Below are 23,014 nucleotides of genomic sequence, written 5' to 3'. Positions count from 1 at the left end.
ACCAAAGGCTCGGAGGTCACGAACACGCCATCTTTCCAGGCCTTGCGCTTCTGACCAAGGCGTCGAACGGGCAGAGGCAGGGACCCCAAAGGCGGTTTGAGACGCTCCAGCCACACGTCACCGCCGTCACACTGCCCGCCCCGGAACAGACTGCTCAGTGCCAACCGCCACTGGCTGGCTCCACCTCGGACCGGGCGGGCGCAGTACCGTGCCCATGTCACAGAGGAGACGACACAGCTCAGGCTCAGGGACTCAAAGCGAGTGCTTGCTTTAACCCATATTCTTCCTGCACCTCGCTGGGAACGTCGGGGAGACAGGAGCAGGGGTAGGAGGGCTGGCTAAGAGCAGGCACAGACTTTAGAAGCAGATCTGAACTGAGCTGGGAGGACCCAACATTTCCGGTTCTCTCTAGAATGCTTTTTAAAATAATTAGATCTAGAAGTAGGGATATGCTGAATGCCTGGCGAACTCATAGATGAGTTCAGACCCTGCTTTACAAACAGCGAACGCCTTCCCTCACACACCGTCAGAGCAGCGTGGCCGAGACCCCCCGACCGGGGCTGTGGGCAGCGGGACGTGGCCAGTCCCAACTGAGATGTGTTAGAAACACACAGTGCATTTCAAAGACTTCGCATGAAAAATAAATGGAAATATTTTTAAATTTTAAATATGATTATGTGTTGAAATGATAACATTGTGGATATTTTGCATTATTAAAATACATCATTTTACTTATTTCATTTACCTTTCTCAATGTGGGTAATTTAAAATATGTGTTTTTTTAATTGATTTGAGAGAGAAGAAGGGAGAGGGATAGAGAGATAGAAAGGAACATCAATGACACACAAACATCCATCGGCTGCCTCCTGCACACCCCCTACTGGGGATCAAGCCTGCAACCTGGGCATGTGCCCTGACTGGGAATCGAATCCATAACCTCTTGGTTCATGGGTCAACGCTCAACCACTGAGCCACACCAGCCGGGCTTATTGTGGGTAAAGTATGTATGAGGTTCACTTTACATTTCTGTTGGACCGCACTGCTGTACGGGAGCGTTAAGCGCCATGTCAGTCACCGGTGACTGACACTATACTTTCCGTCCGGACCGCGTCAGTCACTGTTGACTGACGATATACAATTTAAAAAATTATATTCTTCTAGTAATAAATTTTAAATAATTTGGAGATCATAAAAGAATGGACCTAAATATTACTTGTTACAAACAAAATGTTTAATGAATCAAAAATGGCTGCCCTGGGCAGGTTTCACAGAATCTTGTAACTTGTTTTGTCAACTTCTGGCAATATCTCGCCCAAATGGTGCTGCATTCTCTTCGTAGCATTTTTACAATGTCTTCGGACTTTAGACGCTCTTCCCGTTTCTGTTGCAGTTTGTGACGAGACGTGTGAGGTGTATTTACCGCACTGCTACTTGGGATTTCTCCATCCCGACAATTAGTGAGATGGACAGCTAACTGCTCCCGAAATTCTGTGATACTCACATTCTTCTTGCTAATATTTTAAAATGAAATATGAGCATTGAGAACAGTATTTAGTAGGAGCTCAAAGGCTAGCTTTTTATACCATTTCATGGGTTTTCGTAACAGATTATTATAGGCACTCACTTGATCAGATATATCAACTGCTGCTTTTCCTGCATTATAATCCACTACGATTTTTGGTTTCAAGTAGTGACCTGATCTATTTCCAGCATTCACCATCTCTGACGTATGTTTTGTTGGAAGAAGTAAGATGTCCCGCTTATCTTTCCATTTTAAAATAGTTATTCCTTTTTTGTTCTCTTTTGCTATAATTTCTCCCCGTTTTAATTTTTTTGACGTGACTTCATGAGGATTTCCCCGTCAATCTGAATGTAATGTTCCTACTAAATGAGTATTATTATCAAGTAATTTATATGCTAAAGCTAAACTCGTGTACCAGTTGTCTGTGTACAAAGTGTGTCCCTTACTGAATACATCTCTACAAAGAGACATGACAGCATTAGTTGGTGTCGTATTTTCTTTTTCTAAACTTTTCCCTGCATGTACACGAAAAGCATGCGTGTACCCAGATCCGCAGCACAACTTAAATAATTTAGAATGAAGCTCGTTTCTTTCCGATTACAAAAATACTATTTTTTTTACTGTAGGAAGTAGAAGAAACAATTACATAGAGAAGTGAATTAAGCCTCACAAACATCACTGCTGGAGAGAACTTCTGTTAACATCTGAGAATGTTCGTCTCATTCCCTGTTGATGACAGTTCACACTCATGTTCCTCCGTGTTAGGTTCAGGTGGCGGCACAGAGGGAATGAGACGAACATTCCCGCACAGCCAGCACGATGCCCCCGACGATGGCCGTGCCGCACACGTCGCCGTGCCTGCTCCTGCTCCGTACCTACCGATCTGCACGGCTCAATCCCTTCACCTCCTCACCTGGCCCACCCCGCCCGACACGCCAGCCTGTTCTCTGTTCTCAAAAACATCGCTATCTCGAGAGAACGTCTGAGATCTGAGAACGTGCTGGGTCTCGCCCCCGATGGAATCTCTCTGTGACATTAACCTGGTTGTGGCTCAGGCTCTGGTTGGCCACCATCACGTCCCACCTGGATTCCTGCAAAGCTTCTCGCTGCTCTCCTCACGTCAGCTCTTGTCCCCTTCGGTCATTCTCAAACCAGCCACCATCGCATTCCTCCGCAAACCCCACCCGACTCCCTCTCATGAGGGTAGGCGCTCCGGTCCCCACAGAGGCCGGCTGCACCCAGTCCGCTGCCCCCGACCCCGCGCCCGGCCCGCTACCCCCGACCCCGCGCCCGGCCCGCTGCCCCCGACCCCGCGCCCGGCCCGCTGCCCCCGACCCCGCGCCCGGCCCGCTGCCCCCGACCCCGCGCCCGGCCCGCTGCCCCCGACCCCGCGCCCGGCCCGCTGCCCCCGACCCCGCGCCCGGCCCACTGCCCCTGACCCCGCGCCCGGCCCGCTGCCCCTGACCCCGCGCCCTCCTCATCTCCTGCCTGCCCTGGGCCAGGGCCTCCCTGCGTCTGCCCGGGCCTGCCCTGCTGGCTCCTGGTGCCTGAAACCGGCTGCCCAGGATCCCCATGACCCCGTCCCTCAGTCCACAGCCGCTACGCGAAGGTCAGCCTCAGCGAGGGCCTGCGTGGCTGTCAGATCCCACATCGCAGCCCCCGCTGCAGGCTCCGGCCTCCCCCTCGCTCCGCGCGGGCCTGACTCGTCCTCTGCTTCTATCCCCGGGAATGGGAGGCCCGTGAGGGCGGCTCCGGGTCTGGCTTGTTCTCTCCGCAGCCCCAGGCCCGCCCGGTACGTGACCTACTTGGTGACGAGGGGGCCTGGGTCTCGGGTCCCTCGGGGGCGGCCCAGGGACCAGCCTTTCTTTCTGCCTCTCAGGCTGCGGCCAGGATTCCTGACGGCAGAGGGGGGGCCGCGACCGTCAGATCTGCCTGGTGCCAAGGCGGAGCCACCGGAAACCACGGCTTCCCACCGGAAACCACGGCTTCCCACCGGAAACCACGGCTTCCCACCGGAAACCACGGCTTCCCACCGGAAACCACGGCTTCCCACCGGAACCCTGGCCACACGCGCGCGCATCGTCTGTGAAGCGGGGAGTTAACATGGTCTGTGCTTTATGTGAAAGCAGGTGAGTGGCAATGCGTCTGGAAATCCCTTTTAGAACTCCTCTGTGCTCGCTTCGGCAGCACATCTACCGGAACTGGAACGGTAAGAGAAGATGAGCATGGCCCTGCGCAGGGATGACACGCAAATTCGTGAAGCTTTCCACATTAAACACACAAGGACTCTCTCCTGTTCACGGACCAAAGCGAAGAGAACAGCCTGTTTGCAGGAAAAGCTCAGCCACAGAAACAGCGCGACTCCCTGTGGCAAGTAAATTAAAGCGGCGGAGCGACGGGCCAAGTTCACGTAGAAGCGCCGGCCCCCGCGGGCAGCCCGTGTGACGCAAGCGCACTGCGCCCAGCAGCCCAGCTCACCCCTGGTGGGGAGAAGCGCTGACAAAGGGCCGCCCAGCGGAGGAGAGCTCCCCGAACCAGCTGCCGCCCGCTCAGGGACGTGGGGAGCACAGGGCACGCGTTTCCGTAGCTCAGGGTCCTCCTAGTCCTGATGGAACGGTGATCACACTGAAGTGCAGGTCCCACACGGCAGGGCCAGCAGGTGGCGGCCAGGTAACAAGAGCCCCCGGGAAGCAGGGCCCGGGTCCCTGGCAGGGGGCGGGCGGCGTGCAGGTGAAGACCCAGGAGGGACAGCGTCCGGCACAGCCGCGTGAGGGGACCGCAGCTCCGACAGCAGGTGAGACTCGGAGGAGCAGACCAAGGCGCCACGCCCACGCTCCTGGGCTGGGCCTGGGGACTGCTCCCAGGGGCCAGGCGGCAGCTGCACCCCAGACTGGCGGGCTCGGTTCCCCCGGCAGGGCGACCTGGCTCACCCGCAGCTCCGGGGTCACGCCGTGTGCAGGGCACAGAGGCCCCCAGGGCGGAGGGGAGTTCCCAGGCTCCGATGGGGGACACACTGGCTTTATTGCTAGATGCGGGCTACGGCATGAGCACTGCGGTAACTTCCGCCAAATGTCTGCTGACTGCGCCGCCCCATCCTAACGCAAAGCTCCCCGGGAACCACCTTCTACAGCAGTGATGGCGAACCTATGACACGCGTGTCAGCACTGACACGCGTAGCCATTTCTGATGACACGCGGCCGCATGCCGAGGATGAAACATTTGCTGCTCCTGAGGATGAAAGATTTGCGACTAGAGTCTTGGAGTTAGTTTTTTCCTCAAAGTGACACACGACCCGAGTTATGCTCAGTTTTTTGGCGAAGTTTGACACACCAAGCTCAAAAGGTTGCCCATCACTGTTCTACAGAAACCTTCTTTAGCCCTGGCCAGTGTGGCTCAATGGATAGAGCATCGGCCTTTGGAATGAAGGGTCCCGGGTTCGATTCCGGTCAAGGGCACGTACCTTGGTTGCAGGCTCCGACCCTGGTCAGGAGCATGCAGGAGGCAACCAATCGATGTGTCTCTCTCACGTCGATGTTTCTCTCTGTCTCTCCCTCTCCCTTCCACTCTCCCTAAAAATCAATGAAAAAAGTATCCTCAGGCGAGGATTAAAACGTTCTCGAAGTGAGAGACGCTGTCAGCGCTCTCCTGACGGATGCGGCCTGCTGCAGGCTCACGGCGCTTTGAGAAGATCCCCAGGTCCCAGGTGTTCCACAAGACGGGCTGGGAATCGAGCGAGCCCGCCACCCGCAGAGCAGGCTCGGTGCTGCCCAGAGCAAGGCCACATGAACGAGCCGCGCCAGCGCCTTCGGGTGTCTGCGCCAGCGTGGGGGGGGGGGGGGGGCGGGGGGATGGACGGTGCAGGATCAGGCCGCGCTGTGACGGGGACGACGCGCAGAGAGAACTGCTTTCCCGGCAAGCGAGCCAGTGACTGCGCCAGGAAGCCGGGCCTGTAGCTCCTCCTGCCGCGGCGGCCCGGCCACCCTCCAGTCACCTGAGTTCCCGAGCCTCCCTCAGCGAGGCTGGACACCACGCCCGGTGAGCGGTCTCTTCCCCTGCCAAGCGCCAGCCGGAAACACCAGGTTAGACCACCTTCCTGCGGAGAACCCTGCCCTGCGTGTTCTTAAACCATGAAAATACTCGGTTTAGGAGATCACTAAAATTATGATTTGTTCTTCCAGACATTTTTCCTCTGAAAGTATTTATTCGTACATCCAACCAATGCTTGATGCCCACCACGTGCCGGTACCAGGCCGGGCCTGAGGCTCAGGGGCACGAGACCAGGGCCGGGACTGAGTCAAATGTGGTGCTGGGACCAAGATCAACACCAAGCCCTGCCCACACCAGCTCACAAGGTCAGCCGCACTCCCTCCGCTCGCAGCCTGTGGGCATGCGTCTCACTTAAACCTGCTCCTGGCGCGACTCTGGGATGCTCTCCTTTGGCGGTGTTTGGGCCTCACCAGCCAGGTGACAACGCCGCTCCCCCGTCTGTGCAGCACCGCGGTGCCCTGTCGCTTGGCCAGCAACGGCCGGCACAGCCTCACCGCCAATCTCAGTTCAGGCGGCCCTTCTCCAGGCCCAGGGAGATGGAAGACAGGGACCTGCAAAGGCGGCAAACAAGCCCCTCCCCCTGCGCAGGGTCTGTGCCTCTACCGAAGGCCCTGCCTACAAAGACGCCCCTCGAGGGCCCCACCGTGCGCCCCAACCTCACACTCCCTGGACCCCTGGTGGGTCAGAGATTAGAAGCAGCCATCTTTCAGGAGCACAGCACCTCTACTGCGCCCTGAAGTCACCAGCACTCCTGTGGCTGTTCCTCCAGCATCGCAACCACCACGCCGCCCGACGCATCACAGCAGCTTTGCTGGAGCTGGAGGGGCCAGCGCCCGGCCCCCGGCGGCCTCCTCCCTCCATGTACAACGCAGTTACCCCCGGGACGGGAGGCAGAGGCGCGAGGGAGCTGCTGCTATAAAAAGGCTGCTTATCTCAGGAAGTCTGGGCTGAGGACAAGTGTGGGCTGAGGACAGTGCCTCGGAGCCGAGGTCTCCCAGCTGAGGTCGAGAACTCGGCCCGGTTTGGGGGGGCTGGGGGGTAGTGCTGGGAGGGAGCAGGACGGGGGTTGGGGGGGCACGACAGAGAAGAAACGAGAACTAGGGAGGTGGCGCTGATGCTTTGGTCTGGGTCAGCTCACAGAAACTCTGCCGCTGAGAGGCACACAGCTGTTCTGGGAGGGGCCCCGCGCTCCACCACCCGTCCACCAGCGCCCGGAGCGGCATCGCGGCGGTCCCGGACCTCAAAGCGGCCTGCGTTCCGGTCGGCTGGACGCGCAATTACCGAGGAGATAGAGCTTTCGAAAGCATCTGTGAGCACAGAGCAGGAGCTGACCCACAGCTCTGACGTGCAGGCCGCGGTGCCGACGGAGGACACGCAGGGAGCCGCCGAGAGAGGCGCCTGCAGGTCTCCTCCCGGTAAACCCCGCGCTCAGAAACGGAGCCGTGGCCTCACTCCTCACTCCGCTTGCTGAAGGTCACTGTCGTGCCCCAACATTTACTTACGTTTTTTTAAAAATATGTTTTTATTGAGTTTTTAGAGGAGGGGAGAGGAAGAGAGAGAAATATCAATGAGAGAGGAACATCATCGGTTAGCTGCCATCAGCACACCCCTCCTGGGGATGGAGCTGGGCAAGTGCCCTGACCGGGGATCATGGGTTGACAACCACTGAGCCACACCAGCCGGCTACCACTGATGTATGTTTTATACTCAATTCGCGCCTGTTCCTGGCGTTCTCTCCTCGGTGCCAACCGTGTGAGGGGCACTGCCCTGCCATGGGAAAGGCGTTCACACCCACTCACACTGCATACAGCCGCTCCCAAAACCGCCTCTCATTCCCATCACCTCTTGGGTGACATGTTGGATTCTCCTAAGTTAGCGGTGGGGGGGTACACCTAACGTCTTTTCTCTTGTATTTGACTGGCTGGAGTGCCCAGTACACCTTGAAATCACCGATCGGCACTGGCGTCCTGGGCTGCAGTCAGAAGTGGGAATGTCTGTGCCAGGAACTGCCAGCTCACGCCAGCACCACGCAGGCTCTCACTCGCGGGTGTCTGTGGCTGAGTGTAAGTGACTTCCTCTTGGATCACGTCATTTATATAAAACCAGTAGCCCTGCCCTGGCCGGTTTGGCTTGGTGGATAGAATGTCAGTTACGGACTGAAGGGTCCCAGGTTCGATAGCGGTCAAGGGCACATGCCCGGATTGCAGGCTAATCCCCAGTGGGGGGCGTGCAGGAGGCAGCCGATCAATGATTCTCTCTCATCATTGATGTTTCTATCTCCCTCTTCCTCTTCCTTCCTCTTTGAAATCAATAAAAAACATATTAAAAAAAACAACAACAAAAAAACCCTAGTAGCCCTGTGCACGAAACTGTGCGCCAGTAGTCACTGCTGCCCTCCTGTAGCTCTCTGCCCGCTGCCCTGCCCTCCTGTAGCCCCCCCCCCCCCCAATAGCTTGCTGCCCTGCTCCGTCCTGTAGCTCTCCGCCTCCCGCTTGCTTGCTGCCCTGCCCCGTCCTGTAGCTCTCTGCTGCCCGCTTATAGTCTGGTCGTTATGCCTCAGGGTGTAACAGATAATTAGCATATTCCTCTCTTATTATTTAGGAGGATTCGTTAGAGGGCAGGATCAATATCAAAACAATTTGGGAATAAAAGCCATAATTGAAGAAACAATCACCTGAGTATAAATTTACAAAAGCAATATACAAGAAAAATGACTAACCATGTATATTTATTATAATATATTGCTAATTAACTATAAAAACACGGGGCAAAGTTCTTTTTTAGAAGACTTAATTAAAGATTTAAGTCTTTTCATCTACTTCAAAAACACACTTAAAACATTTTCCTTTTCCCCAATAATTTAAGAATGCCATTTAAAAACATGAGTGAGGGGGTGGGGGGGCAATGAGAGGATAAAGACATATGTAATACCTTAATCAATAAAGAAAAAAAGAGAAAGTAACAGAATGTTGCAGCCATTCCCAAATAAAGCACTATCTAAAAAAAAGATCCTTAAAAAAAATAAAAACACGAGTGAGAGCCCAGCCGGCGTGGCTCAGTGGTTGAGTGTAGATCTAAGAACTAGAAGGTCATGGTCAAGGGCACAGGCCTGGGTTGCGGGCTCGATCCCCAGTGGGGGGCGTGCAGGAAGCAGCGGATCAATGATTCTCTCTCATCATTGATGTTCCTCTCTCTCTCTCCCTCTCCCTTCCTCTCTGAAATCAATAAAAATATGTTTTAAAAATATAAATAACAATAAAAACACGAGTGAGGCGAGAAAGGGCGCCCCCCACGGGAAGCGGGCTGCTGCAGCGGGCACGGGAGAGGGAGCTGGGCACTTGGGCTTTCCTTGAAGTTACCAAGAATTAAGAAACAAGACACATTTCCAATTAAAAAATACGCTGAAGATGCTGTGGCCTCCTCAGCAAATATTTACACACCCTAAAAATACTCAGGATCACAAAAACCCTGAGCAAGCCTCAAACCACAAATTAAGTCACAACGCCTACAATTTCCAGTGAAAACACCCGGTGACGTCAGAGGAGTGCACACAGGAGAGGGGTCTTAAGTGATCGCTGCTGATCACGAAATCCACTCCCAGGGACTCACACTGTAACGCCAGATCGCCACGCAGCCGCTACAGAACGCCCACGGCGGAAATCGCATTTAAAACGGGACACCCCCACCCTGTTCCTCAGAAGCGGGCACGCGGCGTCCTGCTCTCCGGCTCTCCTCCAGGTGGTTACACAGGCCCGGGCCCCGGCTGTCCCGCACCGCGAGAGCATGTGTGCTTCTCCCCGAGCGTGGCACCGTGTCCCACGGGGGTTTCCGTGTGGTTCTGCTCACGTGTAAGCATGCCACACCGAGTTCAGTTCCCAAGTCCTTCTGATGTCCCCGCTCAGGAGAAACTAGAGCCGCCCGGGAGCCTGTGCCCACCTAAGCAAGACTCCCATTCGTTATTCTTATTTTTTAATTTTGTTATTCCTCACTCAAGGATATTTTTCCCCATGGATTTTTAGAGAATGGAAGGGAGGGGGAGGGAGAGAGAGAGAGAGGGAGGGAGAGAGAGAGAGAGAGAGAGAGAGAGAGAAACATCGATGTGAGAGAGACACATCGATGGGCTGCCTCCCACACACACCCTGACGAGGGTGGGGATCGAGTCTGCAGCCGAGGTACACGCCTTTGCCTGGAATTGAACCCGACACCCTTCAGTCCGAGGGCCGATGCTCTAACCACTGAGCCAAACCAGCTAGGACCAGACTCCCATTTCTTCAAGAGACGAGCCTGAGGAGATGACCCACGCCCGTGTCACCAGCTCCCGCCAGACGAAGTCGCACGAGAGCATTCTGCGCAGGGGCTCTAAGCTGTAACCGCACGGCGAAGCCCGCTATGCGCCGTGGGCCGCAGCAGCTGGATCCTCTTGTTTCGCCCCGAGTGACATGTCTTTGAAAGACGAGGCTGGACCATACGAAACGGCCGTTTTTCGGGCGAAGAGGGTCACATATGAGAATTTCACACGGTTCAACCTCTGGGCACTGGTGCTCCTCCCCCGACTGCTCCTGGGAGGTTTTCTATTCACATGTGAGAGCATTTAGAACACACACACGTGTGCATCCATCCCTCGACTGAGCTTTAACACTGGCTGCAGAGGGGAGAGCTGGGTGTTGGAGGCTCGCTGGCCCGGCTGGGCAGACACCGGCGGGCACCCCGGCTCAGGGCACCTGGACACAGGCAGGCACGCTCCTGGGGCAGGCGGCTCGGGGGACAGACCGAGGGGCTGAGTCCCTCGTGCTCACTCCTCCTCCCAAACCCCGTGGCCCAGCCGCTCCCCCTGGGAGCCAAGGGCGAGGGAAGGTGAGGAAACGGTGGTGGCTGGAACGCCTCCCGTGGACACATGAGGCCGGAAGCACGAGAACCCTGCCCCCACCTGCCCAACCTGCCCCCAGGGGTTCCCAGAGGACCAGTGAGACAGCAGACAAGGTGCTGCCTACACGCAGAGCCGCCTGCGGAGGGCAGGTGCTGCTCCTTCCAGCAGGCGGCTCGGGAGCGTGTGCACGCACACACACACACACACACACACACTCACTCACAGCAAGCATGCTGCACACACTCACAGCACGCAATACCGCACAATAACGTGCACACACAGCACACATGCACACGCACACACACACACACTCACAGCACGCATGCTGCACACACTCACAGCACGCACACGCACAAACATCACACATGCACACACAGCACGGACACCGCGCTCTCACACACACACAGCACACATGCACACACACTCACAGCACACACCCCGCGCTCTCTCACACACACACACTCACAGCACGCACATGCACACACATGCACACACGCACACACATAGCACGGACACCACGCTCTCACACACACAGCACACACACATGCACACACAGTCACAGCACACACACCACACTCACACACACAGCACACACATGCACGTACATGCAAGCGCGCACACAGCATGCACACACAGCACACACAGTCACAGCACGCACACCGCGCTCTCACACACGCGCACACACAGCACATGTGCCCACACGGTGCTTGCTGACCGGGCTTCCTGAGATGCTGACTTGTGCTGAGACGCCTGCTTGGACCGGCATGTCCGGGGCGGAGGCGCTGGAATGGGCTCACACAGCCTCCTCACGCTGCAGTCGGTCAGGTAAGCGCCGTTAAGAGGTAAACGGCGTCCGCTGTCTCTCAGTTCCACTGGCCTCTCGGGGAGCTCCCCCCACCCCCTCCACTTGCACAGTTACAGCCTGCCCGGCCTGACCTGCCATCGCCACCAGGAAGACACGCCCTTCCCCTGGGCGAGGGCAGCAGCACACGAGACCACCTGATGCCCACACAACAGAACAGTCTGGTCACCTCAGGTGTGCCACATGCCTGGTACGACACTGAGTGCCGGGGGTGGCCCTCCTCAGCCTGCCCGGGGGCTCCGTCCCGAGCACTCACAGGTGCTGGTTCGATCCCCGGTCAGGGCGCATGCGGGGCTGCAGGTTCGATCCCCGGTGTTGGGGTGCAGGAGGCCGCTGGCCGTGCTCCGCTCGCACACCAATGCTTCTCTCTCCCTCCCCCTCCCTCTCTCTCTGAAATAAAATACACTAAGAGCCCCGCGCACAGTGCTGTAAACCTGCACGGCCACGCCTCTCCTTCAGCCACAGGAAACCAGCAGGGAGAGGACTTGAGGTACTTCCTCCCTTTCCCGTCGGTAAATGTCAGGTCTCTTGCGTGGAACACCGCATAGACGAACACAATAACCTTGAAAATGAATTCAGTCTGCACCCCAAAGTGCTCGGCCCACGCCTGCCCCTCACGCTGACCAGCACTGAGCACGACTGCTCATCATGGGTTCCCAGCAGCCTGAGTCACCGGCGGCCCCAGGACGTGTCCTGCAGCTCCAGCCCCAGTGACTCTGGTCACACACCCTGTGCACGGGCTCCGTGGCCTCCTTCGCTGGGCTCCTGTCCCCCCGTGTCTCCCATCCCCACAGAAGCCAATGGAGATGGGCAGGACAGGAGGGCCCAGTGCCACGCACCCTCCACTCAGCTCACGCACAGCACAGCGCAGAGGCCCGGCCCTCACCCGCTGGAGCCTCTGCTGGCCGGTCCCGCACAGGCACTCGGGCTCGTGGGAAGCCACCGTGCCAGCCACCGGACAGCCCTCCGAGGCCCCACAGCGCTAGCACTGAGGACACAGGCTCTCCGAGTCTCCGTGTCCCCTGGCTTAGTGTCCGCTCAGCTGTCTAGTGGACAGGTGACCTGAGACCTGGCCCACACCAGGGAGGTCAGTCTGGCTGCCCAGTTGATGGCACAGGGCGGCTGAGCAGGCTGGTGCCCAGGTTCAGGCTACACAGTGACACAGATGCCCAGCTCAGAGGGAGGGCTGTCCCCGGGCCCGGAACGTTCTCCGCCTGGGGCATCCGCTGCCCTCTGTCCACCTGCGAGTACTCGCACAGCCACACTGTCCCCGTCCTGTCCGGTGCGCTGCACTCACAGCACAAGTTCCGACTCAGTCCGCCGGGCGCTGGGCGTGGCCTCTCTGACGAAGCTTTCCATTCCCAAGTCCAGGGTGGGGGACGTGCGGCCCGCGGGCCATCTAAGGCCTCAACGTCATTGGCCTGGCCCCGCTAAGGCATCAGGGGTGAGGTAACTAAACGTTTGACCAAAGACAGCCGGCTCATTTTCAAGCTGACAGTTTTGTATGGCCCTTGACATTACAAATACCCAACGGCCCTGGGCAGAACAAAGGTTCCCACCCCTGCCCGGGACCGAGCGCCTGGGCCGGCGTGAGCATCGAGCCCCGAGCCCCAAGCCCCGTGTGAGACCCAAGCGTCTCCCTGCCCACAACCCCAGGCGCGGAGCAGCCACAGCCAGGACCCCGTGCGCTCTGCTCCCGCTCCAGGGCAGGCAGTGGCGGGAAGCAGGTGCCGCGCCCCCCCCCCCCCCCCCCTCCGCAGCCCACCGGCAGGGACGCAGAAGCCTCCGGCGCTTTGTTTACCTGCAGAGAACACGACTCACCGCCTGACGCGGCCTGTCCCGGGCCGCTCTGCCTCCAGGTGGTGCAGGCCAAGCGCAGGTCGTTGCACAACGCGGCCTCCCGGGTTGGAGGCCGCCCTGTAATTATCTCTCCCGATAACCCTGTGTACGTCCTCGTCCCACCCAAACCGGTAAGAGCCATGTCGACACTCAGCTGTGTCACTGCAGGAACGGGCTCCCAGCCTCCACACAGCACTAGCCAGCGTCAAGCCAGCGGGTTCCAACCTCAGCAGACAGACGGCGGGAGGGCAACCTGCCCCCCAAGACAGATTTGGTGAAACAATCAACATGTCACCCCGAAAGCTGGAGACCAAACGTCATGTGCTCTGAACCCCCAAACAGCCAGCGGGTCTCTCTGGGTTTTTAACCGATGGCAAGGGTGGGGTTTGCATGACTGAGAGACCAGCCGTGTGCCCACCGGTAACAGTGGACCTGCCCGCTGAAATGAGATTTGCCAACAGGCAACCCACCCCGGGTGCTCTCCCAGACCCCAGGGCGCACGGACGCTCCCGTCCCACAAACCCACTGCGGCCTGGAGACGGGGTGCTCCGGAACCGGGCAGGGGCTGCGGGCGGGTCACGGAGCTTCCCCGCAGCCCCATCGCCGCAGCCAAAGAAAACCCGGCCAGCACCGTCCTGGGAAGGGAGACGCCCTCAGCTCACCAGCCCAGCACCGCCTCGGCTGGTCCACGCAGAAGCTGCTGAACTGCGTCCCTCAGCGCGAGTACTGAGACCACGGGTCTGCAGCTAGCATGCATCGTGACCCCGCGTACTAGAAAGTTCCATCCAGCTCCTTTACTCGGTCTCGTCTAGAACCTCCTCCGATCAGAATTCCCTGCCTGACCACACGGACGCTGGGCAGAGACGGGCCGATCCGGGCCCTGTGTCTCCTCCACCTGCCGAGCCCCACGGACTTCAAAGGCCAGCGTGGGCACACTCCCCCGGCAGGCTCTTCCAGATGCCCGGCCAGGCTCCCTCCTGCTCCCCGTGCGCCACTGCGGCGCACTGAGCCTGGCACACATCCGACTGGGCACCGGTCACTGGGCGCCTGTCTCCTCAGCTGTCAGCGTGCCCGGGGGCAGAGCCTGGCAGTGCCCACCGTGGAGCCCCCAGCACCTGGCAGAGGGTCTTGGGTACAGGCCAGAAAAGTCTGTCAAATTGATTCCTCGTTCCAGCGTCAACAGGAGGCCACTCATTTTAATGCTCTAGTCCTTCACCAGGTTCCTAAACCGTGGATACTCAGGTCCTGGGGGCGGGGGGAGCGGGGGGGGGGGCACACGGATGGGGAAAGGGACACCCAGGCAACCACATGCATGACACTGGCTCCCAGGCTGGAACAGAGACCCCGAAACAGCTCACACAGCTGACGGTTCATTCACTCCCAGTGGCTGTGACACTCAGTGTTCCAGAGGCTCCGTCCCGAGCGCGGTGAGGGCGGGGCCGGAGATGGAGCCTGGCTGCGGAGGCCTCGGCACACAGCGCCCGCCGGCCCATCCCTGGGCCGCCACGTCCACCAGGGAGAGACTGTCACCTCTAAGGTTATAAAAACAAGAAGAGGGACAGGGAGTATTTACAGGAAGTCAAAGCAACTCGCAGACTCCAATAACCCGCGGCAGGGCCCGGAGGAGATGACGCTGGGCCGACCCGCTCCCACTCAGGCCCCGCTGCCGGCCTGAAGGCAGGGCCTGGTCCTGGACCGGGAGGGAGACTTCCGGTCCCTCCCAGACGCTCCCTGCCCCCTCCCCCGCTGAAATGCCAGCCACTGAGCAAGAGGACACGGTGGGCAGGAGAGGTGTCAGCAATGGGCTCCACCGTGGGCGAGGATGCCCTTCAAGGGCGGGGGTACAGATGTCGGGGCGAAGGAGAGCGAGAGGACTGGCGGCAAGCCCACACGCAGAGAGGAAGTTCTCCACGGGGAGAGTGACAGAGGCGGGAGCGTCAGGAAGGGATACTCGGAGCAGGCCGGCGGGCAGGCCGCGGCTGAGCCTGCTCTCGGGGGTGTTGATCCCATCTGAGGACTCAGTAAAGCCAGGAGGCAATGTTCCAAGGACAATAAAAACACGTCGGACACTTACGTTTGAGATGTGTGGAGGGCAGAGGGAGCTGAGTGGGCGTGAAGTTTCCACACTTCCCTTAAAGCCGTAACACAGCTTCCAGCCCGGGGACCAGCTAGATGTGTGTCCAGTACACCTAGAGCCACCGCCACACAACGATGCAGAGCTTGGCCTGATACACTCGACAGTCAATCGTCAAAGACAGAAACACCTTTACACAACCCACAGGGAGGCCCTGGCCGTGCTCCGTGGTGGGCGTGTCAGCCCTCAGACCGAAGGGTCTCGGGTTCGATTCCCAGCCGGGGCGGTTGGTCAATGTGTCTCTCTCTCTTTCCCCCTTCTCTCCCTTCCACTCTCTCTAAAAATCAATGGGAAAAATATCCTTGGGTGAGGATTAAAAATAACCCACAGGAAGGTAAGAAATAAAAAAATAATAAAATGAGCCCTTGCCAGGTTTGTTCAGTGGTTAGGGCATCAGCCTGCCGATTGAAGGATAAAGGGTTCGATTCCTGTCAAGGGCACATACCTCGGTTGCAGGCTCCATCCATCCCTAGCCCCGGTCGGGACACGTGCGGGAGTCACCCAGTGGATGTGTCTCTCTTACATCGATGTTTCTCTGACTCCCCCCCCTCCCTTCCATTCTCTCTAAAAATCAATGGGAAAAATATCCTCAGGTGAGGATAAAAAAAATAATAACAATAAAATGAGACTTATGCCCCAACGTATTAATAATTACGTTACCGCAAGTGTAAATGGTCTAAATCAGGGGTCCTCAAACTTTTTAAACAGGGGGCCAGTTCACTGTCCCTCAGACCGTTGGAGGGCCGGACTATAGTTAAAAAACAAACAAACTATGAACAAATTCCTATGCACACTGCTAAGTCGGCTGCTAAGCAGGTCAGGCAGCGGCGGCAAAAACACCCGGCGGGCCGGATAAATGTCCTCGGCGGGCCGCATGTGGCCCGCGGGCCGTAGTTTGAGGACCCCTGGTCTAAATAGACAAACTAATGGACGGATATGAACAGAGCAGATAAAGATGGTATGATGTAACAACACGCTGACGATAAAACTCAATTCACACGACTCAGTGGGTCAGTTACCAGCACACGGGAGGAAAACATATGCCCCCACAGCATTCAGGACAGCAGTGGCTGTGTTCAGACAGACGGATGTCAGAGCAAAGAAAACCACCAGAGACAGAGGGACGTCACGTATTGACATAAGGATCAATCCCCCCCGAAGACATCCTCCTAACATTTACACACCACACGACAGAGGCTCAAACTGCTCAAAGCAAACACTGACTGAGCTACAGGGGAGAGGTCGGCAAATCCACCACCACACAGGTGACCCTTGGACAACACGGCCTTGAACTCCGCGGATCCACGCGCATACGGATTTTTTCCAATAGGTACTGCAATGTGCCTTCTCTTCCTTAGGGCTTTCTTCACATGTGCTTTCCTCTAGCTCACTTTATTGTTAGCATACAGGAGACCATGCATATAACATACAAAATACGTGTGAATCGACTGTTCATGTCAGCAGTAAGGCTTTCGGTCAGCAGTGACTGCGTGGAGGCTCAGCACCCCTAACCCCCGCGTTATTCCCGGGTTAAAGTCGGAGACTTGGACACGGCACGCTCAGCAGCTGCCACCCCTCAATCGGCGAGGACACAGGAAAACACCACCGCCCACCAACAGGATCTCACTGACAGAGAGCGCTTCCCCAGGTAACAACCTTTTTCCCGTTCCCATGGACCATTCCCAGACACAGGCGCACAGAATACAGACCAACTTAAAAGAAACGAAACCACACAGAGTTCTCGGACCACGACGGAGTCAGAGAACTCGGTAACAAAGGCGGCAGGAAACCCCATCAACTCTCAGAAGCAACGACGCCTCTAAGTTACCTGAGGGTCAAAGAAGACATCGCAAAAGCAATCAACACGCACATGAATCCAACTAAAAATGAAAACACCGCATATAAAAACACGTGGGCGTGGCGAAAGCGGTGCTGAGGAGGGAAGTTACAGCACTTAGGATGCTTACAGCAGAAGAGAGGAAATGTCTCAAATAAGCAAACCAAGTCTCTACCTCAGGAAACTAGGAAAAAAAGAGCGAAATAAACCCAAAGGAAGTAGAAGGAAGGAAATGATAAAGAGTAGGAATAAATGCAATTGAAGATAGAAAAAAACATAAAGAAGAACCTATGAAATAAAAAGCCTTGGAACCAATAAGTATATTCCCCAAGTCACAGGACACAAGACTGAGACACAAACATCAGTCCCATTGCGGTACTAACGACGAGCATTTGGAAATGGAAAAGAAAAGCACAGAGTATCCTTTAAAACGGCTCCAAAGGAGACGAAATACTTTAGTACAAATGTAACAAAACCCATGCAGGATCCATAGGCTGACGATCACAAAATGCTGATCAGAGATGACCTTCTCAATGAAGACATACCATGTTCATGGACGGTGAGACTCACCACAACAGAGATGTCTATTCTCTCCAAACTGACCTGTAGTTTTAATGCAATTGCTATAAAAATCCAAGCAAAGTTTTTTTTTTAAAATATAGACATAGACAAACTTATTCTAGAATTTATAAGGAAAGGCAGAGTCCCGGGAATAACTAAGAAATCTTGAATTGTTTTTATCTATATTAAGGCCTACTATATGGCTACAGCGATCAACACAGTGTGATGTTGGCAGATGAGAGACAGACAGATCAGTGGGTGGAACAGAGAACCCAGAAATAGACCCATACTGATTTTTAAAAATATTTTATTTTATTGGTTTTTTACAGAGAGGAAGGAAGAGGGATAGAGAGTTGGAAACATCGATGAGAGAGAAACATCGACCAGCTGCCTCCTGCACACCTCCTACCAGGGATATGACCACAACCAAGGTACGTGCCCTTGACTGGAATCAAACCTGTGACCCTTCAGTCCGCAGGCCGACGCTCTATCCACTGAGCCAAACCGATCAGGGCCCCATACTGATTTTTTAAAAAATTTTAAGTTATTGATTTTTGAGAGAGAGAGAGAGGGAGGGAGGAAGGGGGGGGGGATGGATGAAGAAACATTGATTTTTTTGTTCCATTCATTTATTCCTTCATTGGCTGATTCTTATATGTGCCCTGACTGGGGACTGAACCAGCAACCATGACCTATCGGGACAATGCTCCAATCAACTGGGCTGCCGGGCCAGGGCCGACCCCACTGACTTTTGACTAAGGTGCAAACGCAAGTCGATGGAAGAAAGACAGTCTTTTCAACAGATGTTGCTGGAACAACTTAATATACATAGGCCAAAAAAGACACACAAAAAACCTTCACCTTATGCAAATATTAATTCAAAATGGACCAGGGACTTAAATGCAATATGTAAAACTACAAAACCTTTAGAAAAAAATAGGAAATCTTTGGGATCTGTGGCTAGACGAAGTGTTTTGAGACTTGACATCAAAAGCATGAGCCATAAAGGGAAAAACTGGTGAAACGAACCTCATTAAAAGTGAAAACTTGGCTCCCGGAAAGTCGAGTGGATGAAAAGTAACCCTATACAGACTGGGAGAAAATACATGCAAACCACAGACGGTATCGGTGCCGGGTGGCACCGAGCTCACGGAAAGGGGTTCAACACCGCTACCCAAGAGGGACATGCGATCAGACAGCAGCGCGGCAGCACGCACACACCTGCACACGCTGGACTAAAGAAGCCGGCGCGAGTGCGGAGCAGCCGGCTCGCTCCCGCGGGGCTGGTGAGAGTACAATGGTGCGGCCGCTTTGCAAACAGTGTCCTTACAAAACTGAACAGGCAGCCCGGCCGGCGTGGCTCAGCGGTTGAGCGCTGACCTATGAACCAGGAGGTCACAGTTAGGTTCCCAGTCAGGGCACACGCCCAGGTTGTGGGCTTGATCTCGAGTGGGGGGTATGCAGGAGGCAGCCCATCCATGACTCTCTCATCATTGATGTTTCTCTCTCTCTCCCTCTCCCTTCCTCTTTAAAATCAATAAAAAAATATTTTAAAAAAAATCAATGGAAAAATATCCTCAGGTGAGGACTAACAAAAAACATAAATAAATAAAAAGAAAATCACTGAAAACTAAAAAACAACACTAACATGCAGCTACCATACAACTGACCGATTTTATCCCAGATACACGAAAATTGATGTACACACTGAAACAGGTACAGAAGTGGGAAGTGACCCAGATGTTCCCCAACAGGTAAATGGTGCACCGTGCTAAATCCAGACCATGGATGCTGCTCAGCAATCAAAAAGCAGAACGAATGATTACTGATACATGAGACAACTTGCGTGAATCCCCAGGGCAGTGGTTGGCAAACTCATTAGTCAACAGAGCCAAATATCAACAGTACAACGATTGAAATTTCTTTTGAGAGCCGAAAACCAACTTCTGCGCATGGGCCACGAAGTTTCAATCGCACTGTACGTGTGCGCCCGCACGTGGTATTTTGTGGAAGAGCCACACTCAAGGGGCCAAAGAGCCGCATGCGGCTCACGAGCCGCAGTTTGTCGACCACTGCCCCAGGGAGTTAAGCTGAGTGATAAAAGCCAATTCTAAAAGATCACATTTTGCATGATTTCACGTGTACAGTATTCTTCAAGTGACAGAAGCAATCGGAGAGCAGGCAGGTCAGTGCCAGGGCAGGGAGTGGCTATAAAAGGCAACATGAGGCGTCCTTTAGGTGAGGGAATGTTCTGTACCTTTCCCCACGTCACTATCCCGCTGCAACACTGCACTGCAGTTTCGCAAGACGCTTCCATGGAGGCGGACTAGGCGGAGGGGACACGGGGTCTCTGTGTTATTTCTCCCAACTGCATAGGACACTGTGATTATCTCAAAATTCAAAGTTAAAAAAAAAAATAAGACCAGGTTCCCAGCTCTGCCACCTACTAATTAGGAAACTGACCTTGAATTTTAACCCGCATCTCCAAATCCTCCTGACCAGATGGGACAAAGCCATCCGAAGGGCTATGGGCGGCAGATGCCTGGCAGTGAGCATGGCGCACAGCTAGTGCTTTAAAAACAAACAGCCTGTGGCCACGAGACCTTCCTGAGGCACAGATACGCTTCTGAACGGCGTCATTCAACTGTCCACCGTGAAGCCACCCCACGTCTCTTCCCAAAGGGATCTGTCCCAGCAGGGGTGGGGGAGGGCCATTTTTGGTTTTAGGACGGGAGCCGACTTTCTAACGAGTTACTGAAATAGTCACAAGAAGCAGAGTGAGCTTCATACAATCAGTGAAAAACGTGGGAAGGAGAAAGGGTGTTGGTTCACCAGTCCCGTTTCTGTTGCTAAGTCAGTCAAGCTAATGTTTCTGTGCATCGGGAAAAGCTTCGACCGAGTTTTCTAAACACATTTCAACACCGATCCAGACGGGAGAGTCTATGTTTTTCAAAATATCTTCTCTGCCTCTGAGTTTAAAGAAACGAGGAGACAGTGGCCGAACCTCTGTGCCTGGTTTGGAGGCCAGAGAGCAGCGAAAGGAAGCCTGGCCGGGGCTCAGCAAGGCAGTCAAGTGCACTGCACCCCGGAGGGAGGATGAGGGGAATTTCAAACACACGGGTCCCGGAATCGCCCCGGGCACCCGGCCTTCGGAGCCTGGGGAGCCGCGGCCAGCGCTGACTCACAGGCTTTGGAAGGAGGTGAAGAGGGAAGGGGAGGTTTTAGCCCTCAGGTCATCCCCTTCCCGCCCGATCCTAAAAGGGCTGTTTCTGCGACAGTGAAACAGTTCAGTCACAGGCACCCACCGTGGGGATGCGGGTGCGAGACTCCGGATGCGGGCCTGGGCGTGTGCAGCCTAGGGTCCCAGGATCCCAGCACCCAGGCCCGGCCAGGAGGCACCAGACCAGAAGCTTCCTGGGGGTGCAGAAGGGGAAATGTGCCGGGAGGGAGCTCCCCGCTTTGCTCACTTTAACGTCCCCCGGGCACCTCAAAACCCAGCCCCCAGGCAGCCCTCTACCTCCGCTTCCAGACAGCTGTTCCTCAACCTGTAATTTGGTTCCCACACACCAGGCCGGGGCAGGGTGGTGAAGATGAGAAACTGAATAAAGGGAAATGCCCGTACCCCGGGGCGGTCCGGAGCGGGTTCCTCCAGGTCCGGGGGCTTCAGGGCCCTTTAGCCACAGGCTCAGGGTGACACCAGAACCCAGACTCTGTGGACTCCATAGGTTTGTGTGTGTGTGTGTGTTTTCCCCTCAGATAAATTGTAAGGAATAAAATCGGGCAAGAGACGGAAGGACCTGGAGATTCCACAGCACCTGAGACGTGCATTAAAAATGGCAACGCAGGGATGCAACTGTATCCCACGCAAACAAACAAAGCAATTAGCGCAGCAGAGGGAGGCGAGGGGGCGCATCCTCAGCCGGACGCGGCCGTGGCTGCTTTGGGAAGACCCGCGCTCCAGTTCTAACCTAGTGACACCTCGTCTGGGCGGCAGGGGCCCCGGTGAGACGGGCGGCCCGGCGTTCGGTCGCTGGTGAAGTGGGGGCGTCCAGGCGCCCTACTGTCCTCCACTCGGGACACGGTTGGCACTTTCCTGATCAACAGCTCAGAACTGAGGCTGCGGCCCCGACGCCTCTGTGTTCCCGGCGCTCGTCTACACTCACCGGGAGGGGAGGGCAGGGCTGGCTCCCCGGCTGGACCGGGCACCGCGCCGCTGCCACCGCGGAGGGGCGCGCCCTCGGCCCGGTCCAGGGGCCTCCCCACCGCCGAGACCCCGCCCCTCCGGCCCCCAGAAGCTGGCCAGCTTTCCCGCTCCCACCGTCCCCAGGCCCCTACGGGAGCCCCCACGCCGCCGGGCAGACGGGGCGCGCATCCCCGGCCGGCTCCCCAACACGGGGGCACGTGGCCGCAGGGAGGGGGCTGTGCCACGCCAGGGGGCAGCCCAGGGCCGGGCGGTGGTCCCGGGCGGGCGCCGCGGTCCGCGGGGCCGCACCTGCGCGCACCTGGGCGCACCTGGGCGCAGGGGTGCGGGCGGGCGGGCGCGGGCACGCACGCACCTTGAGGATGTTGTCGAAGATGGTGTCGCGGAACTCGAGCAGCGCCTTCTGGTCGAACTCGCGGCCGTGGATGATGCGCATCTGCTTGAGGAAGGTGGACTTGCCGCTCTCGCCCGCGCCCAGCAGCAGGATCTTGACGAGGCGCCGCACGGCGCGCCGCTCGCGGGCCAGCCCCGCGTCGATGTCCCGGCTGCGCCGCCGCGCCTCGCGCTCCGCGTCGCGGGCCCCGCTGCCGCCCGCCCTGCGCTCGCGGCCCCCGCCGGCCTCGGCCGGCAGCAGGCAGCGGCTGAGGGTCCGCACCACGCCGGACATGGCCGCTCAGGCCATGGACCCCGCTGCGGGCGAGGCGAGCCCCGCGCGGCAGCCGGCCGCTCCCTCAGGCCGCGTCCGCCGCCGTCGCCGCCCGGAGGCCCGCTCTCGCCCGCCGCTTGGCCCCGGCGGAGGGGCGGGGCGACGCGGCCCGGGGCCCGGGGATTGGGCCGGCTGCCTCCCATACGGACGAACGCGCCCTCCGATTGGCCCGTGCCACGCCGAAAGGCGGGCATCCCTCCGGCTTTTGGGGCGTGGTCGGAGCCGAAAGAGGCGGGATCTTTGGGGTGGAGGCGCTTCTCATTGGACGTCCGGGCTGAGGTTCTTTCTTTCAGAATGAAAGGGAGGCGGGGTCATCGGGGAGGCGGAGTGGCCGTCCGCCATGACCAATGGTAATTGCTCCGGGATCACGTCAATCACGGCGAAAGTGTCTGGGATTGGGGGTTTTGCGAAATGGGGCGGGACCAGAAGTGCCAGGTG

At 56.8% G+C, this 23,014-nt stretch overlaps 1 protein-coding gene across 1 annotated transcript in view; it reads right to left on the bottom strand.

Moving 5' to 3' along the window:
* The window catches only part of GNA12 (G protein subunit alpha 12), a 41,761-nt gene extending 19,103 nt beyond the window's left edge, over positions 1-22,658 (bottom strand). The window contains exon 1 of the mRNA XM_079771201.1: positions 22,226-22,658. Within this exon, the coding sequence (XP_079627327.1) occupies positions 22,226-22,537 (312 nt within the window). The 5' untranslated portion in view covers positions 22,538-22,658. The remainder of the gene's footprint in view (positions 1-22,225) is intronic.
* Between the last annotated feature and the right edge of the window lie 356 nt (positions 22,659-23,014).

The sequence above is a fragment of the Cnephaeus nilssonii genome, assembly GCF_951640355.1.
Source record: "Cnephaeus nilssonii genome assembly, chromosome: 5".
In the NCBI taxonomy this organism is placed as follows: Eukaryota; Metazoa; Chordata; class Mammalia; order Chiroptera; family Vespertilionidae; genus Cnephaeus; species Cnephaeus nilssonii.
Note: the sequence above shows the minus strand (reverse complement) of the source record. Positions and strands in the feature narration are given on the sequence as shown.